This window comes from Otolemur garnettii, unplaced genomic scaffold (assembly GCF_000181295.1).
Source record: "Otolemur garnettii isolate 467f Iridium unplaced genomic scaffold, OtoGar3 scaffold00297, whole genome shotgun sequence".
Classification (NCBI taxonomy): domain Eukaryota; kingdom Metazoa; phylum Chordata; class Mammalia; order Primates; family Galagidae; genus Otolemur; species Otolemur garnettii.
This window is the reverse complement of record NW_003852692.1, coordinates 530,533-549,231: the sequence shown is the minus strand read 5'-3', so window position 1 is coordinate 549,231 and position 18,699 is coordinate 530,533. Positions and strand designations below refer to the sequence as shown.

General features: G+C 42.4%; 1 protein-coding gene across 2 annotated transcripts in view; it reads left to right on the top strand.

The window, feature by feature from the left end:
* The window catches only part of LRCH1 (leucine rich repeats and calponin homology domain containing 1), a 201,422-nt gene that overhangs the window by 80,963 nt on the left and 101,760 nt on the right, over positions 1-18,699 (top strand). For both annotated transcript variants that reach the window (XM_003803360.3, XM_023508955.1), the window contains exon 2: positions 17,940-18,084. In XM_003803360.3, the coding sequence (XP_003803408.1) occupies positions 17,940-18,084 (145 nt within the window). The remainder of the gene's footprint in view (positions 1-17,939; positions 18,085-18,699) is intronic.

Here is an 18,699-nt window from a genome sequence, read left to right as displayed (position 1 = left end):
CCAGGGCATCTGGGTATCTGTGTATACTGTGACTGTCCCAGAGGCCTCACTTTCGATCCATGCCCACTAACCCAAGTGGGCACTCACCTGGCACTCATGCCGTGATTCTCTACTGCAGGGACTTTCCCACTGTCTGTCCGCTACTTCGTACTTCCCCTCTCGTACACCTTTACCACTTGCCCCTGCACCTCCTGCCATTGGGCTTGCAGCCCACAGAAGGGGCTTCCCAGGGCAGCCCCGTCTTCTTAGTGTTTGACATCTGTGCAGCCTCTGCTGGCCGGCCTCTCCTGCTGGGCAGGAACACTGATGTTCTTAGGAAGACCACACCTCCACTTGAGCTGACGATCCCATCTCCTCCCACCTTCTTAAAGACCTTACTCCACCAGTTGCCACCTTTCCACCAAGTGACTCCCAAGAGCATGAAAACGTGCTGATATTTCTTCCCCTGTGACCGTGTCCTCCACCATCTTCCTTGCCATATCTCTGCTCTCTGTCACCACAAGCTATCTTGATTTACCTAACCTTGCTGTAACCTATTTCTAACCTTCCATTCTCTCACTTTCCAGAGGTTTTAAAGTGTGGTACAATACATAATAACATACGATTTACCATCTTAATCATCCTTAAGTGTACAGTTCAGTAATGTTAATTAAGTCCATTCACACGATTGTGCACCCAGTCTACAGAACATTTTCATCTCGCATAGCTGGATCTCTGTGCCCATTAAATGCTAACGTCCCCTTCCCTCCCTTTCCAGGCCCTGTCAACAGCCATTCTGCTTTCTGTCTCTACAGATCTGAAGACTCTGAGTAATCCTTCCATTCTTTCTTGAACCCACTCTGTCAGGCTTTTGCTCCTACATTCCTCCCTCACTGCTCTTCTCAAGGTCACTGTGACCTCCAGGTGCCCAGATCAGACAGTCACACGTCTCGGTCTTGTCTTATTTCACCCCATGGCAGTGTGGGGCACGGTGGATCCACACTCCCTCCTGGAAACCCTCTCTTCACTGGTTTTTAGGGGACCAACCTTGCCTGTGTTTTCCTTCCTGCTGCAGAGCACCCCCTTACTGGCCTTCCCTTATAAAGCCTCTGCAGGTTGGAGTGTCCCAGGGGACAGTGTTTGGCCTTCTTCCCAGATTTGCACTCATTTTTGAGACAGGGTCCCACCATGTCACCTTTGGTAGAGTGCTGTGGCATCATAGCTCACAGCAACCTCAAACTCTTGGGCTTAAGCGATTCTCCTGCCTCAGCCTCCCAAGCACCTGGGCTACAGGTGCCTGCCACAACGCACGGCTATTTTTTGGTTGCAGTTGTCATTGTTGTTTTAGCAGGCCCGGGCCCTATCCACCAAGCTCTGGGCACCTTATTTCTTTGCCTGCCATTTATACTCTGACAGCTCCCGACATGTGTGCCCTGAGCTCCAACCTCCAGCCTTGCCTGGCTCTCTACCGGATTTCTTCACCTGCATATCTAATGGGTGTCTCCAGAACCTGTCCAGCAGTATCTGCCCCCTGTGGGCTTCCACATCCTAGGATGGCAATTCCATTCTTCTCATTCCCGAGGTCAAAATTCAGAATCAGACTTGACTGCTCTTTTTCTCTTAGACCCCCCCTCCCGTCAGCAAATTCAGCTGGCTCTACTTTCACAAGGTAGACCTGAATTTGACTGCTCACCACCTACACTCTACCTCTCAGGTCTGAGTGCTGTCCCCGACTTCCCTCGATCATTGCAGTGACCTCCTCACTGGTCTTGCTGTCCTAGATTCTGAAAACAAATGTAGTGAAAGCCTTTTACAAGGTAAGTCAGACCGGGCTCAAAATCCCCCACTGGCTAGTAAATGCCAGATTTTTACCGTGTCTGAAAGCCCTTGGCAACTGGCTGCCCCGTGACCTCGTTGTCTCATTGTCTTATTTCCTCACCCTGGGCCTTTCCTGGTGTCCCTGCAGTATGCCACCCTGATGCCACCTGAGGGCTTCTCCGCTCACGGGTCACTCTCACTCTGGGACAGGCTCCTCCCCCGGCTGTTCCCACACCTTTCTCTTTTCCTTCTTTCAGCTCTTCTCTCCTTGTCACCTTAGTTGTGAATCCCTCCTCCAGTCACCCCACTTAAAGTTGCAGCCCGCCCCCCAAACTTCCTTTTTGCTTCTTTTTCTTTCTTTTTCTCTCTGGTACTTACAACCTTACAACCCTCTAACTTGCCTTCCAGTTTACCTGTTAGTCTTGGTTTTCCCCCCACTAGAACGTGAGTTCCGGAAGGTGGGGGAGTTTGCCAGCGTTCGCTGTGTTTGCCTGCCGCTTAGCGCTGTCTCTGGCCCAGAGTAGGCGCCCAATCTGGTTAAAATGGCCCTGCAGGGAAGAAGTTGTCACAGAAGAGAAAAGCATAATTGCTTGTTCATGTTGCTCTCTTCTGACTGTATGTTTTGTTTGAAATTTCAAGTTCTTATTTTATACAAAGGAGAACATAGCTGATTTTAAAATCCCCCCAAACAGTGTCTGGTTTCCAAGAAGGAAGTATCAATGGAAATTATAACTTAAGCTGCTCTAGACTTTTTTTTTTTTGAGATAGGAGCCTCAAGCTGTCCCCTGGGTAGAGTGCTGTGGCATCTCAGCTCACAGCAACCTCCCACTCCTGGGCTCAAGCGAGTCTCCTGCCTCCGCCTCCCAAGTAGCTGGGACCACAGGCGCCTGCCACAACGCCCAGCTATTTTTTTGGTTGCAGCCGTCATTGTTGTTTGGCGGCCCGGGCCGGATTCGAACCCGCCACCTTGGGGTGTACGTGCCTGGCGCCTTAGCCACTTGAGCCACAGGCGCCAAGCCGTAGACTTATTTTTTTAACATAATACGTATTCGTGATAAAAACAGTATTTCCATTATATTCAAGAAAATTATTATGGATTTTTAAATAGACTAATATATGTTATGAAATGTTTATGGGATATTAAAATTAAATATATTACAGTATTTTTAAATTTCCTGAATTATGTTTACTTAAAAAGATTACTGGTAATATCTTTTTTTAAAAATTTGAGATAGAGTCTTTGTTTCCCAGGCTAGAGTGTCATGGCATAAGCCTAGGTCATAAGCAACTTCTGCTTTAGTCTCCTAAGTAGCTGGGACTACAGACATCTGCAGTGATACACACTTATTTTTTTCTATTTTTAGTAGAGACAGCAGCCTTGCTCTTGCTCAGGCTGGTCTCAAACTCCTAATCTCAAGGAATATTCCTGCTTTGGCCTCCCAGAGTGCTAGGATTACAGGTGAGCCACTGCACCTGGCTGTTTACTGGTAATATCTTTAACTGATGTTTGGGGCTTTTTTGATAAAATTTGTGGTGATGATACCTCCTTTGACTTCCTATGCAATAATGTTGAAACTGGCACAGAGCCAGTAGCTGTTGAATTTTTACCTCATTTGAGATTAAGTTTGATGTAATTAACACCATCTGTTACAAATTTTGAATTCTGCATGCTTTCTACTTCAAAATGATGGCTACTGCCTTCGCTCTATTTTAGCACAAGTATTTGGAAAACCTGAGTAATGGGTTATCTGGCTAGTAGAACTATAATTTACTCCAGACAAAAGGGAAGATACATTTCTTTGTCTTGGACGTCTTTTAAGATGTACTAATGTATTTCCATCCCAAATTAGCAAGTCTCTTAGAGGGACACTAATTTTATTTTTTACTTTTTTTTTTTTTTGAGACAGAGCCTCAAGCTGTCCCCCTGGGTAAGTGTTGTAGCATCACAACTCACAGCAACCTCCAACTCCTGGGCTCAAGCGAGTCTCCTGTCTCTGCCTCCCAAGTAGCTAGGACTACAGGCACCTGCCACAATGCCTGGCTATTTATTTTGGTTGCAGCCGTCATTGTTGTGTGGTGGGCCTGGGCTGGATTTGAACCTGCCGCCTTAGGTGTATGTGGCTGGCGCCTTAGCCACTTGAGCCACAGGCACCAAGCCAGTTTTATTTTTTATTATTAAAGATCTTACATGGTCTTATACCTGAGATTATTTACAGCACATTGTGTTAAAAATATTTGATTTACCTCTAACAGCCTGTTTTTAAATAGGAGAGACAAAATCAATCATATTTGTGGAAATACTGTGTAAAGTACAAAAGTTATATATCTCTTTGTCTCAGGAGAGGTAGTTTTAGCTTTCCTAATGCATTTGTTTCTCTGTCTCTCTCTCCTTCCCTCCCTTCCTTCCTTCCCTTTCTTTCTTTTGAGATAGTCTAGATGCTAGACTAGAGTGGCATGGCGTTAGCCTAGCTCACAGCAATTTTAAACCTCTAGGTTCAAGTGATCCTCCTGCCTCAGCCTCCCAAGTAGCTGGGACTATAGGTGCCCACCACAATACCTGGCTGATTTTTCTATTTTTTAGTGGAAAAATGGGTCTTGCTCTTGCTCAGGCTGGTCTCAAACTCCTGAGCTCAAGGGATCCTCCTGCCTTGGTCTCCCAGAGTGCTAGGGTTACAGATGTGAGCCACCACACCTGGCTGCTAATGTATATGTATTTATTTTCTATTTTGAAAGTGTATAATAGAAGAAAATTTACTTAATTGAGGGTTATGACTAATAGAAAGCATTGAATAAAATGCTTTCCAGTATACTTGATTCCAAAGGCTTTCAACACAAGTAAAAATCCTGGAAAAAATTTTATGGGTTGGCCGTTTTTATTATAAAGGACTTCTTCTTTTTCCCCAGCAAATAGCGTTTCCTTTACAGTGGAGAGTTTCAATGTTTATGTAATTGTAAAGGCACAGCAGTGCATTGCTTCGTGCTTCATGGTAAGCCTGGAAGGCTAATAAAACACCAGCAAGGCTGCATAGAGTTTGCTGGGCTTGCGTCTCTGCATTTATTCTGCATTGCTGCACAGAAGTCTGCTTCCTGCTCTGATCCCAGCATAGTGATGGAAGTTTGAGTGTGCAAGGGGTCAGTGTCCTTGGGACACCCTTTTTTTGCTTTTCCCAGATTACTCACCTTGCTGCCCCTGTTTCCTTAACCACTAGTAATTAGTCTTCCCCTAATTACAGTATGATGAGACTCTCTGTGAACTGACTGGTAAGGTACCATTATCAACTGCTTGACTGATAATGGTCAAGCAACAAGGTGTTTGTTAGACTTCAGATACTTAATTGTATGATTTAGTGAAAAGCCATTTGGGTTCTATGGCCTCACAAAGGACAGATTAAGAGACCACTTTGGGTGGGGCACAGGTGGCTCACGTCTGTAATCCTGGCACTGTGGGAGGCCAGCGGGGGTGGATCTCCTGAGCTCAGGAGATCAAGGCCAGGCTGCACAAGAGCAAGGCCCTGGGCAACACCTGTGGCTCAAAGAAGTAGGGCGCTGGCCCCGTATACCGGAGGTGGCAGGTTAAAACCTGGCCCCGGCCAAAAACTGAGGGGGGGCGGGAAGGGAAAGACCCCATCACTATTAAAAATAGAAAAAAACTAGCCTAGTGTTGTGGTAGGTGCCTGTAGTCCCAGCTACTTGGGAGGCTGAGGCAAGGATATTGCTTGAGTCTAAGAGTTTGAGGTTTTTGTGAGCTATGATGCCGCAGCACTCTCCACAACCAACCCCCCCCCCACCCCGTTCTCTCTCTTGTACCACATAGACACCCAGGTTTCCTGCCCTCCCTCATGCTATTTGAGTTGCTGCTGTTAGCCTGCTCTACCCAGGGGCTGTCGCCCACACACCACTATGCCCTGCCCGGGGTCTGGAGAGCCCCGTCCATAGCAAAGTCTGCAGCTCCTCTGCAAGCTTGGGGACCTTTCTTCAAGGAGACAATCTATACCCGTGTCTATTCTCTCTACAACTTAACTAGTAAGCTGGGTATCGCTCTTCCTTTCTGCACCGTGAGATTATTGGAGCGGGCTCCGTGTCCGAGTTACATTTCACTTCTTCACTGTCATTTCTTGAATTCCAGATGCTTGTAACTGTTTTGTACACATCATCTCACTTCTTTCCAACGTTTATACGGGGCAAATAATGCAAGCCCATGATCAATGGATGAGCTGGAGAAAACTAATTTAGGGGAAAGAGAAGCCTTCAAACTGATACATAGATTTTCATTCATTATACAGAATTATTATTTGGGTTTTTTAAATATAGAGTGGGCTTCATGTGCTTGTTAGTTTGATTTTAAGTTCCTTCCCAGCCCAGACCTTATTTCTTGGTGTCTCACGGAACCCAGTAATAGTTAATGTAATGACAGGTATTATTCTTAGAGTATTTCAGATGTGTGACAGGCACTGCTGTAAGGGCTTTGGATGTATCCTCTCCTTTAATCCTTTCAGTAATTCAATGGGGTCAGCCCTATTATCCTCACATTACGGGTGAAGAAATTGAGGCATCAAAAAATTAAATAATGATTTCCAAGTCCACCTAACTGAATAATGGGACCAGAATTTGAACTCTGGCTCTTTGACCTAAGAACCCGTTTTTTCTTGCACACTTTTCATCCAATCCATTCAAGAAACATTTATTAAGCTCTTTCTGTATGTCGGTGAACAATGCAGAGATCCCAGCCTTCACGGAACTTACATTCTAGGAGAGTGAGAGAAAACTGACAATAATATACATGGATAAATTGTATGTTAAGTTAGGAAGCTGAGTGCTAGGAAAATAAAGAAAACACAGGACACAGAAAGGAGGTGAAGATGGATATGTAGCAATCTTGAGTAGGTGATCCTGGAAGACCTCATGGTTCATACTGAGGAATTGCTCATCAGATCTCTGAGATGTCGCCTGGAATCTTGACTCACTCACCATTTTTAGGGATCCACTTACTATTTCTGCCCATTTAACCCTGAAAGCATAGAGTGGTCTTGCACTGCAGAGTCAGGGGTGAGTCAGCCATGGGCTCTGCTCCCTGGCCAGAAGCTGCAGTTGCTCACTGCTGTGCCCCTCTGGGGGCTGAGTCCTGGGGCTGCGCGGAGTGTCTGTGCTGAAAGGAGTGGAGTGAAGGGAAAACACCAAGATGTTGCAGAGCAGTGGGAGGAAGTTCAGAATGGTTATAAAGATACAGCTGAGCTGCTTCTAGAGAGACCTTGCCTACCTAGGTGAGCGTGGGTACGGACTGTCCAAAATGGGGAGGTGACCTTAGACCGTTCCCTACTTAAGAGCTATCTCCCCGGAGGCAGTGGTCCCAGGAGGAACAGCGCATGGGTGGAGCTGCCAGGCACAGAGCAGCCTCCTCAGTGGTGGGCAAACAGCAGTTCTTTGCACTCTGTGGCAGGTCAGGGCTTTAGCTTTATATATGTGAAGGATACACATTTCACTTAATTATTGAGACAACACGATTTGCGCTGACATTCTAAAATTCAATTTCCACGGTACCATGTTTATCGTAGCCTTGGGTCTTGCCAGAACTGGGCATGTTCTTGACATCCAAGATTCCACCTTCTCTCCTTACCATAAAGGAAGACATTGCAACCATGAGGTCCCCAGCTGTCCTGGACCGTCTGCATGTCTGCTTCGTGGCTGCGGTGGCTGATAACTTGGGATGTTGTTGCCAGAGAACAGGGACCTCATCCAAACCCTCCCGAGAAACCACTTTCCTTTTTCATACAAACAACACTGCCTCCGAGCCTGTGTGCTGACTGCACTCAAGATTCCATTGACTGTTTTTCTGCCTGCCCCTGCTTATTTTTATTCATCTGGCCGCTTTATTTTAGGGATTTGCAAAGCTTGTGTTGGCAGTGGTGACTCCTATTGTTTTATTTCTAGCTGCCCAGCTTTCATGTGAATGCTCCAATTAGGCGACAGACACGGGCAGGACGTGGTTCTGGGGTTCTGGTTTGCTGCAGGGCTATGTTTGCAGAGAGCCGTGCTGTGGCCCGCTCCCCACTGCAGGCCTGGGCCCCAGGCTGGGTTTCTAGCAGTGAGGGACAGTGCCTGTCTGGGGTTGAGTGGAGGAAACCAGGCACTGACCACATGTACTCCTGTCTCTGGAAAAAAATATTAGAGACCTCGTCAGCGTTCACATACTTTAGTGCAGAGAGTTGTGGAATCTTTTTAATGCTTATGAACCAGGCACCTGAAAGGGGTCAGATAATTATTTTTTCTTTTTGTAAGCTATGCCCGTATGAGCAACTGATCTTGGCCTGTCCGTATTGCGGTCCTGCGAGGTGGAATAAGTATAGGTCCAAGAAGCAACTTTGGTGTTATCCTAATCTGGTTTAATTCTTGGCTGTGCCACATGCTAGCTGTGTGGCCTCAGGCAAGTGATCTAACCTCTCTGTTCCTAAGTGTCTGCACAAAATTGGAAATTACAACAATACATGTCTCACTAGGTTGTGCTAAGGATTAAGTAAGGGAAAAACACCCCATCTCCTATGTGATCAAGGCCAGTTTAAAACATGCAAAACTTTATTCCAGGTTGGATTTTTTTTTTCCTTTTAAGACAGAGTCTCACTTTGTCACCCTCAGTAGAGTGCCCTGGCATCACAGCTCTCAGCAACCTCAAACTCCAGGGTTCTAGTGATCCTTTTGCCTCAGCCTCCTGAGGAGCTGGGACTACAGGTGCCCCCCAGAATGCCTGGCTATTTTTAGAGACAGGGATCGCGCTCTTGATCAGTCTGGTCTCCAACCTGTGAGATCAGGCAATCCGACCTGCTTCGGCCTCCCAGAGTGCTAGGATTACAGGCGAGCCACTGCACCTGGTCAAGTTGGATTTTTATTGCTTCGATTGTACCAGAAGGTAGCTGAGGAGGAATTTAGAGTAAGAGTCTAATGTAAAAATGGTGACTCTCAATTGGATAAGATTTTCTTTCCCAAATTAGGATCTCTGATAAGGTACGAGCCTGGTATCCTGAACACACCTACGAGGGCGTCACCTGTGTAGATTGGTGTATGCTGGGAAAGATGAGACATGTTGGGCCCTCTGCTCATGGGTTCCCTATAGCATGATGGAAATCAACTGGACATCTCAAGAATCCTGATGTCCAAATCATGCCTTGAAGTTTCTCAGCCCCAGGCTGCAGAATTTAAAAAAACTTTCCAACTGATTTCAGCATGCCAGCAAGGTTGCTTAACACCAGGCAAATATGTGTCTTACATAGGAAAATAGATTATAAGCTGATTCACTCGCACCTCTATACAGATATATTCGCAACAAAATTAGAGCAATGTAGAACAAACACAAATACAAATTCTTCATCCCTATGTATTTCTACCTTTTAAAAGCTTACTTAGCTTTCTGTGGCTTAGCGTTCTTAGATGCTAAGGTGTTTTTACAATCCCTGGCTTATTGCTCTCACCCCCCACTTTTGGTTGTCCTACAAGATATGCGAATTGCCTTTACCTGTTATCTCGACTCTCATTCTGTTTCCTAAGTGGGAGAACCTTCACTGCTCACCCCTTGATGTGCCTGTGATCATTAGCACTGCCTTCTGGGTCTGCCCTTTCAAAGGCAGAGTTAGGAATGCTCCCACTGTGTGTGCACCATGAACTGACCGCCCGCCCTCTCGTGTCTTTACATAGAACTAAGTCTTAGATTTCTTTCTTTCAGAGTGCTTACTCTTTCAGAGTGGGTGTTTCAACTCCCACCAAACACCCAGCTCTTTTTTTTTGTAATTTATTAAAAGCCCAATTAGAGGCCCAGCACTGTGGCTCTTGCCTGTAATCTTAGCACTCTGGGAGGCCAAGGTGGGTGGATTGTTTGAGCTTCAGAGTTGGAGACCAGGCTAAGCAGGAGCAAGACCCCTGTCCCTACTAAAATAGAAAAACTAGCTGGATATTGTGGTCATCGCCCGTAGTCCCAGCTACTGAGGAGGCTGAGGCAAGGGGATTGCTCAAGCTCAAGAGTTTGAGGTTGCTGTGAGCTAGGATGACACCAGGGCACTGTACCCAGGGCTACAGAGCAAAACTGTCTCAAAAAAAAGAAAGAAAGAAAGAAAAGTACTATTAGGGCATTCTGCCTTATATTTCATTCTGGGTTTGCCTCATCTTACTGTTAAAGGTGTCAATAAAAGTTTCAATTCCTTAAAAGTAGGCTCTGTGTGGTTTTTTATTTCTGTGGATACCAAATCCTTAGTGTATATTGATGGAACATAAATAATTCAGCAAATGGTTGATTACCTTAAAAAAAAAAGCTTTTTTTTCCCCCTTTTGTTTTAACTTGAACAAAGCCCATCTAAGCAACTGTTTTTGTCCAGACATTGAAAGCATCTTAGCTCTGTGTGAGTTTTGCAGAAGCTGCAGCACAGGCCCAGGTTGATTGGGGATGTACTGCATAGGTAAATTCTCACTAATTCAAAGGATGTGGAGGCCTGAGCATGGCTGGTGCCCACTGTTGATGCCTTATAACTTTATTTATTTATAATACATTGCTTGACTCCCTTCAAAAAGGAATCCTGAGCAGCAGGATTAGCACAACTAGCATAGAATAGCAATAGCAGTAGAAACATTTGGTAGCAGTATAGAACAGCGATAATAAGGCCAGGTGTAGTGGCTCACAAGTGTAATCTGAGCGCTTTGGGAGGCTGAAGCTGGAAGATCACGTGAGGCCAAGAGTTTGTGACCAGTCTGGTCAATGTAGCAAGACCCTGACTCTACAAAAACGAAGAAAGATAAGCTGGATGTTGTGGTGTGCACCTGTAGTTCCAGCTACTTGGGTGGCTGAGGTGGGAGGATCTCCGGAGCCTAGGAGTTTGCAGGTGCGGTGATCTATGGTTGTGCCACTGCATGCACTCCAGCCTAGGTGACAGAGTGAGAGTTCATCTCTAGGAAAAAAAAAAAAAAGCACAATTAAAAACAAGCATTCAGGAGAAGAGATCAGATGTTGTTTATAATGGGGGAGAAATTAAGGTTTCTGGTGTACCTCCTTTTCCTCCCAGCAGGCGGGACTACTCCTGTCTCTTGAGAGACTGTGATGAGCCCTTAGCAAAGTCAGACAGCCAGGGAAGAAAGTATCGGGAAGGCAAAATGCCAGACTTTCCTCCTAAGTCTGGAGATGATGGAAGAAAGGATAAGAAAAGGAAGGAGAGCAAATGAAATCTGTATTGTAAATGATATTGAAAATACCAGACCTATACACTGGTTACAACATTCTTCTAGCACGTTTTTTAAGCAGATGGTTAATAATGAGTCCATTTGTACATTTAGCCCCAAAGTGAGTATTAGCTTAATTTGTATAAGCTATTTTATATTTTCTTTCTTTTAAAATTACATTTGCCCCACGTTTGAAAACAACACTTTTAAAATTTAGATTATATGATATAGATTCTACAATAAAGTGACAAATTCATTAAAGAATCTGCCAGTGTTTAATTATTAGTAACTTAATATATACATGGGTATATACGTATATATATAAAATATACATACATATATATATACATGCAACATCTTATGATATTTAACTGGTGTAATCAAGTAGTATGATGAAACAAAATCACTAGGGTTCTGAATACTTTTGACTTAGAGTACTTGGATCCTGAATATATTTGACATATTCACAAAAATTTTAGATATGACATGAATATTAGAACTCATCTAGTTTCATTTGCTCCTAATTTTAATTATTTGGAAACAAAGGCCTTGAATATTCAGTTACTTTCTCAAATATCTTAGATGGTTGTAGACTTAGACCTGGCTATCTGCTCCCAGGTTGGAGTGGTTTTCGTTATGAATTTGATGTCCCATTAACTTCAGAAGGTTTGCAGCTATAAGACAGTATTTCTATAAAAAATGCTTTTCTGTGTTTAAAAAAAATAAGTGACACTGAATCATGAAAACATCATTACCTGAAATAGTTATGAAACATGCCACCCGTATGCATTCTGTATCTTTTGTATTCAACTAGATGGTTGAAGCAATTCCCAGGGGAGGCAAATTTGGGGATGTAAACTGGAAAACCAGTGGAATTTCTTTGAGTTGAACCTGAAGAAAACAACCGGTATGAGTTTCCTGGGCAGGTTCCTAGCACTGTAACCCACTCAGACCGCCACATCTAGTGAAGTGTTTCAGGAAGAAAGAACACGAGAGGCTCCTAGGATAGTTCTCTGTTTAGGTTCTCAACATTCATGAAGGGACACTTGCTTCAATATTTTCCCTATTTTAGTACAGAGACTTCACAGTTTGTCCTGGTGTCTTACATCTTTTCAAGTGAAATGAAATTCTTTGTGTAGTGAAGGAATAAAAACACTGATGGGAGGATGAGATACACGTATATATTTAAATTTTTATAATATAGATTATCATATATGTTATAACAATGTATATGTATTGCACATCACATATAATCAAATAAGCAGTGTGTTCATATTTCTAAAGGTAACAGAAGTATCTACAGTGACAAGTCTCCCCATCTCTCACCCCTGCTCACCTAAGCCAGAGACCCTCTCTCCAGAAACAACCACTTTTACCAGTTTCTTGTATAATCTTCCAGAGATAATCTAATTCTATTTAAGTGTAATGGTAAATATTCATCAAAAAACACAGTCCTGTGTTCACTGTTCTGTGAGAGGTGTCCAAAACCATTTGCAATATATCCTCATGTTTGTTTCATATCAGCACATAGAGACCTGCTTCCTTCATTAGCTGTGTAATATTAGCCTTTCCTTTTTTCAATGTAAAGTGGGATTTTTTTTGTTTGTTTTTCGAAGTAAAAGCTGATTTGTTCATTTTTTATTTCAGATTATTATGAAGGTACAAATGATTAGGTTACAATGTTTGCGTTTGTTAGCTAAAGTTCAAGTTGTAGTTGAGCCCTTCACCCGGGGGGTGTGGTGTACACACGTCCATTGTTCACAGTGGGTGAGAGTTTAACAGTCCTCCTCCCCCCCTCATCTCCCCTTTCCCTCCTCCCTCTCCCCTCCACTTGAATTTAATAGTGTTTTTCTCTCCTGTTTGTGTGTAGTTGTTTCTCTGTCGGTTTCATATTAGTATTCATTGGATACTTGATTTTTCATTCTTGTGATGTTTTACTAAGAAGAATCCCAAACCCCCCTCACAAAGTGCCAAAGCTGCAGATGCTGGCATGGTTGTGGAGAGAAGGGAGCACTTCTATCCTGCTGGTGGGATTGCAAACTAATGCAGCCTCTGTGGAAAGAAGTATGGTTATTCCTCAAACAGTTAAAAAGTAAACCTAACATTTGATCCTGCAATCCCATTACTAGGCATTTACCCAGAAGAAAGAAAATCATTTTACTATAAGGACATTTGCACTATTAATGTTTATCACAGCTCAGTTCATAATAACCAGGATGTGGAATCAACCCATAGACTCATTGACACACGAATGGATTAATGAACCGTGGTATAATGTCTACCATGGAGTACTGTTCAACCATAAAAAAGATGGAGACTTTAGATCTTTTTTTTTTTTTTTTTTTTTTTTGAGACAGAGCCTCAAGCTGTCCCCCTGGGCAGAGTGCCGTGGCATTACAGCTCACAGCAACCTCCAACTCCTGGGCTCAAGCGAGTCTCCTGCCTCCACCTCCCAAGTAGCTGGGACCACAGGCGCCCGCCACAACGCCCGGCTATTTTTTGGTTGCAGCCATCATTGTTGTTTGGCGGGTCCGGGCTGGGGATTCGAACCCGCCACCTTAGGTGTACGTGGCTGGCGCCTTAGCCGGTTGAGCTATAGGCGCCGAGCCGACTTTAGATCTTTTGTATTTACCTAGATGGAGTTGAATATTAGCATTTTGTTATGGAACATGTTTAATATTACATTCTATCACATGACATAAAATTAATATTATATTAATATTTATTAATCGATTTAATTTTACTATTATTTATATTTATTAACAGTATACTAATATTCAGCCAGTCCTCTGCTGTTTTGTTTTCCATCTTTTGCTGTTTAAACCATGCTAAAAATTATGTCATTTTCTCATAGATGAGAATATCTATAGATGAGAAAGATTGCTAGATTAAAGTGTGTAAACATTTGTAATTTTGACAGCTATTACTAAAATATTTACATCACCATGTCCTCAGCATTACAATGTATTTATCAAACTTTTTGATATTCTTTAGTCTAATAGGTGAAAAATACTCTCTCATGTAGTTGTAATTTGCGTCACTACAATTTGAATGAGGTTGATCATTTTTTCATATTTTTAAGACCTGTTGTTTCCTTTACTCTGAGCCATCTGTTCATACCCATTTCTTCCCCCTTTTTTGTTTATTATCTGTGTTATTATTGACTGTAGAAGCTCTTTACGTATTAATACAGTTAGCCTGTTGTATTTTTGAATTGTAGAACTTTTCCTCCTCTTCCATTTGTTGTCAGTTCTGTTTGTGGTGAAGTTTCGGTTTGTTTTGAAATGTCACAGGTTTTGTTTTCATGTATTGAATTTGTGAATCTTGCTTTGTGCTGTTCATAGGAAAGCCTTCCCCCTTCCGAGACCATCAACACAGATTTTCCATGTGTTGCCCTGGTTGTGTTAGGGCTTCACGTTTCACAATCAATCCCCCGATTCATTTAGAATTCATTTAGAAAGGTGTGAGGTAGGTAGGTCATCCTTTTTTGGTTTGTTCATTCTGGACGGCTATCCATTTCTCTCAAACATTTTCCTGACCTCACATCTCTTCCCTAATGATTTGAGATGCCCCTTTATTTTGTACACGCTTTCTGTCCCTGTATCTCTTTAGCCTACTTCCCATCTTGGTTACTTGTCCCTTTGGCCTTGTCCCATTGGTCTTCCCATCTGTCCATCACACTGCTTTATGATGTGTTTCTCAAGTCCTGGAGAGCTGGTCCCTTCATAGCTCCCCTTTTTTGAGGAATACCTGAATATTTTTGTGTTATTGTACTACGTGAACTTTAGAATAAATTCGTGTAATAACTGCTGCAAATAAAAAAATATTCAAGAATTTTTTGAAATTGGGAATGTATGAAACTGGGTGGTTATAACTTAGAGAAGATTGTCACCTTTTTTAATGCTGAGTCTTGTTTCTTTTCTGTTTCTTTTTTTTTTATTTTTGAGACAGAGCCTCAAGCTGTCCCCCTGGGTAAAGTGCTGTGGCATCACGCTCACAGCAACCTCCAACTCCTGGGCTCAAGTGAGTCTCCTGCCTCTGCCTCCCAAGTAGCTGGGACCACAGGCGCCCGCCACAACGCCTGGCTATTTTTTGGTTGCAGCCGTCATTGTTGTTTGGCGGGTCCGGGCTGGGGATTCGAACCCGCCACCTTAGGTGTAGGTGGCTGGCGCCTTAGCTGGTTGAGCTATAGGCGCCGAACCTCTTTTCTGTTTCTTAGCATTTTAAAGTTTTCTTCATATCAGCTTTGCATGTTCCTTAAGATTTTCTAGGAGTCTTCCCTTTGCTGGTATATAAATTGTCTCTTCTTGTCTTTTTGCTAGTGTGTGTATGTGTAAGCTATTATTTCAGTAGATAAGTTTTCTATTCTGTACTTTCATTATTTATTACATTCTTGTATCATTGTTAAAGCTCTCCTGTGAATACTTAGATTTTTCCAGGAAGGCAAACATATTATCTGCAAATAACAATTCAGTTTTCTTTCCAGTTTTGATTCTTCTTGCCTTTCCGGGTCTCGTGTCTTTAGCTAGTATCTCCTAAAAAATCACAAACAGTAGTGATCATTTAGTAGTGATGTCTTGACTTCGATGCTAACATTTTTAGTTTTATGTGATTTAGTGATAAATAAAAGCCTCTCTTTTCTCTCTCTTTGTCTCATCTTTGTTTTTGTCTATACACACACGTATAAATTTTGTAAGGGAATGGCCAACTATTCTATTTTGTGAAGCAGTTGTATTAAGAATCAATGTAAATGTTCTAAAACTGATTTAGGGAGGATGGTGGGAGATTGCTTGTGGATACAGTGTTTATTGCTTCAATGCACTGAAGGCTCTGACTTCACCACAATGCGATAAATATATTAATGTAGCAAGATTTAACTTGTGCTGCCTGAATGTATATATAAAAACAAATGGAACCCCCCCCATTTATGGTGCTGAAGGCACTGTTTACTAGAAATCATTGAGTTGTAAATTTGAAATGAATCAATTTTATGAAATGTGAAATATGCCTCAAAGTTGTTTTAAAAAAAATGAATGTCATATTTTATCCAATGTTTTTGTCCATGGAGATGATCACATGCTCTTTCACTTTGGTCTGCTTGTATGGTGTGTTGTTTTAGTAATATAAGGTCATAGAATAAGCCCCCCTCGTTCAGAGTAGGTCGATCATATTATGTGCTACTCAATCCTATATGCTATTTTTAAAATTTAGATTTATTTACAGCCGGCACCTGTGGCTCAAGGAGTAGGGCACCAGCCCCATGTACCGGAGGTGACAGGTTCAAACCCGGTCCCGGCTAAAAGAAAAAAAAATTAAATTTACATCAGTATTTAGAAGGGGGGTTCATATGTAGTTTCCCTACTGTGTACCTTCTTTGTCAGCTGATAGAATCACTGCTATACCTCACTTTTAAAATAAAAATTTGAAAGCGTTCCTTCTTTTTATAAGGGTTGGAATAGTTTAAATATTATCAGAATTATTTCTTAAACATTTGTTAGAATTCTGTTCCTAAAGCCATCTAGTCCTTTCTCTGGGTATTTATTTCCTGGAGGGAAGGTAGCTCTGGGGTTCTGTTTCATCTGTTGTATTGACCTTAGGAAGTTTTCCATGTTTTTCCCTTTGGCCAAGGTATGATTCTTTAGGGAGGTGAGTGTATGTTACATGTTGTTTACTGGACATCTTCAGCTGATGCTGTTTGCGGCCCTCCTCTACGGGGTGAGGTGATCTGCTATTGCGGGCTGTTTTCAAGAGTGGCGGCTCTTGCCTCATATTCGGTGTTTTGTGGCATTTAGTGGTCATATCAGTCATCCTCATTTAGATGTTAAGGACTTTAATATCTATCTAGATATTAAGGACTTCAATATCTAAATGGGGATGACTGATACAACCACCAAATGCCACAAAACACCGAATATGAGGCAAGAATATAAGAACTCTAGTATCTAATATTAAGGATATTAGTTTTGTTTTTGGAATGGTCATACCATAAGCCCTGCTATGTGGTAGCATCGCTCCATACAGTGGACCATCACTGCCATCTTTGGGACATTGGCCGTGGGGTCCAGTTTTATTACTGGTCTTGCAGCATCACAGTGTTGGTTCTTAACAGACACAATTGTTACGGATTATTAGTAATTCTAGTGAATACATTTGTTTAGCGTCTGTTATATGCTCATTTGTCAAGGGTGTAAAGACATTTCCTTATATGTAAATGAGATTATAGTCCAGAGGGAGAGACAATATCTGAGGGCTGTCCAGAGGTATCTATCTAGCCATATCTGTCTCCATTTTTTCATACTATATGGCTGGATACTTTTTGGAAAGCTCTCATGTATGATAAATACAAAATTTAATTAATAATTATGGTAAATATATGTATTCAGATAAATTTATCTAGGGTAGAATGAGATGGAGATAATTTTTAGATAAAGTAAAAAGTTCTCCTTTAGGGCAGTGCCTGGAGCTCAGTGGGTAGGGCACTGGCCACATACACTCAGGCTGGCGGGTTCAAACACAGCCCTGGCCAGCTAAACAACAATGACAGCTGCAACAACAACAACAAAAATAGCTGGGCATTGTGGCCAATGCCTGTAGTCCCAGCTACTTGGGAGGCTGAGGCAAGAGAATCGCTTAAGCCCAAACGTTAGAGGTTGCTGTGAGCTGTGACACTATGGCACTCTACCAAGGGCGACTCTGTCGCAAAAAAAAAAAAAAAAGTTCCCCTTTAGATAGCTAAATAGTTTTAGCAGTATTCTTGCTTTTTCACACCTCATGTGTCCCTGAATTTGACCAGGAAATAGAAATCACAACACTGTAGTAACAGAGGTACAAAAAAATCGATAATGTTTGTCTAAATTTATAATGTTAAGAAAAACAGTGCCCATGGTTGATAAGATTGTATTGATCATGTTGACGATTTATTGACAAAATATTCTTTCTTCTCCTCATAGATTTATCTAAAAACAGACTGGTTGAAGTTCCAATGGAATTGTGCCATTTCGTATCACTGGAAATTCTTAATCTGTACCACAACTGTATCCGAGTCATTCCTGAGGCCATCGTCAATCTACAGATGCTGACGTACCTGAACTTGAGGTTGGTGAACTAGAAAAGTTGTAATCTGATTCACTGAAAGGAATATAAAATCAGTATGCTTTCATTTCTACCAGTTTTTCTTTCTTTCAAGTAAATTACACAAAGACTTTTTAAGAAATATCTTTTGTAATAAATTTGTAGTGTTAACGCCGTTTTTGGTGAATGGGCACAGTAGCTCATGCCTGTAATCCCAGCACTTTGGGAGGCTGAGTCGGGTGGATTGCTTGCGCTCAGGAGTTAGAGACCAGCCTGAGCAAGAGCAAGACCCTAAAAGTAGAAAAGTAGAAAAACTAGTTGGGTCTGTGGTGAACACCTGTAGTCCAAGCTGCTTAGGGGATTGAGGCAAGAGGACTGCTCAACCCAAGAATTTGAGGTTGCCGTGAGCTAGGATGACACCATGGAACTCTATCCACGGTGACAGAGTGAGACTCTCTCTCCAAAAATATATATATATTTTGTTTTTGGTGCTAGAGTTTTCTGCATGTCAATATGACAAGATTTTTTAAAAAATGATTTATATTGCATCATTTATACTTGGTCTAATTGGTGTTGTGAGGTTGTAGGTATATTGTTTTCAGGCATTCATGAATATTTTGGAGAGAGAAGGAGATGGGA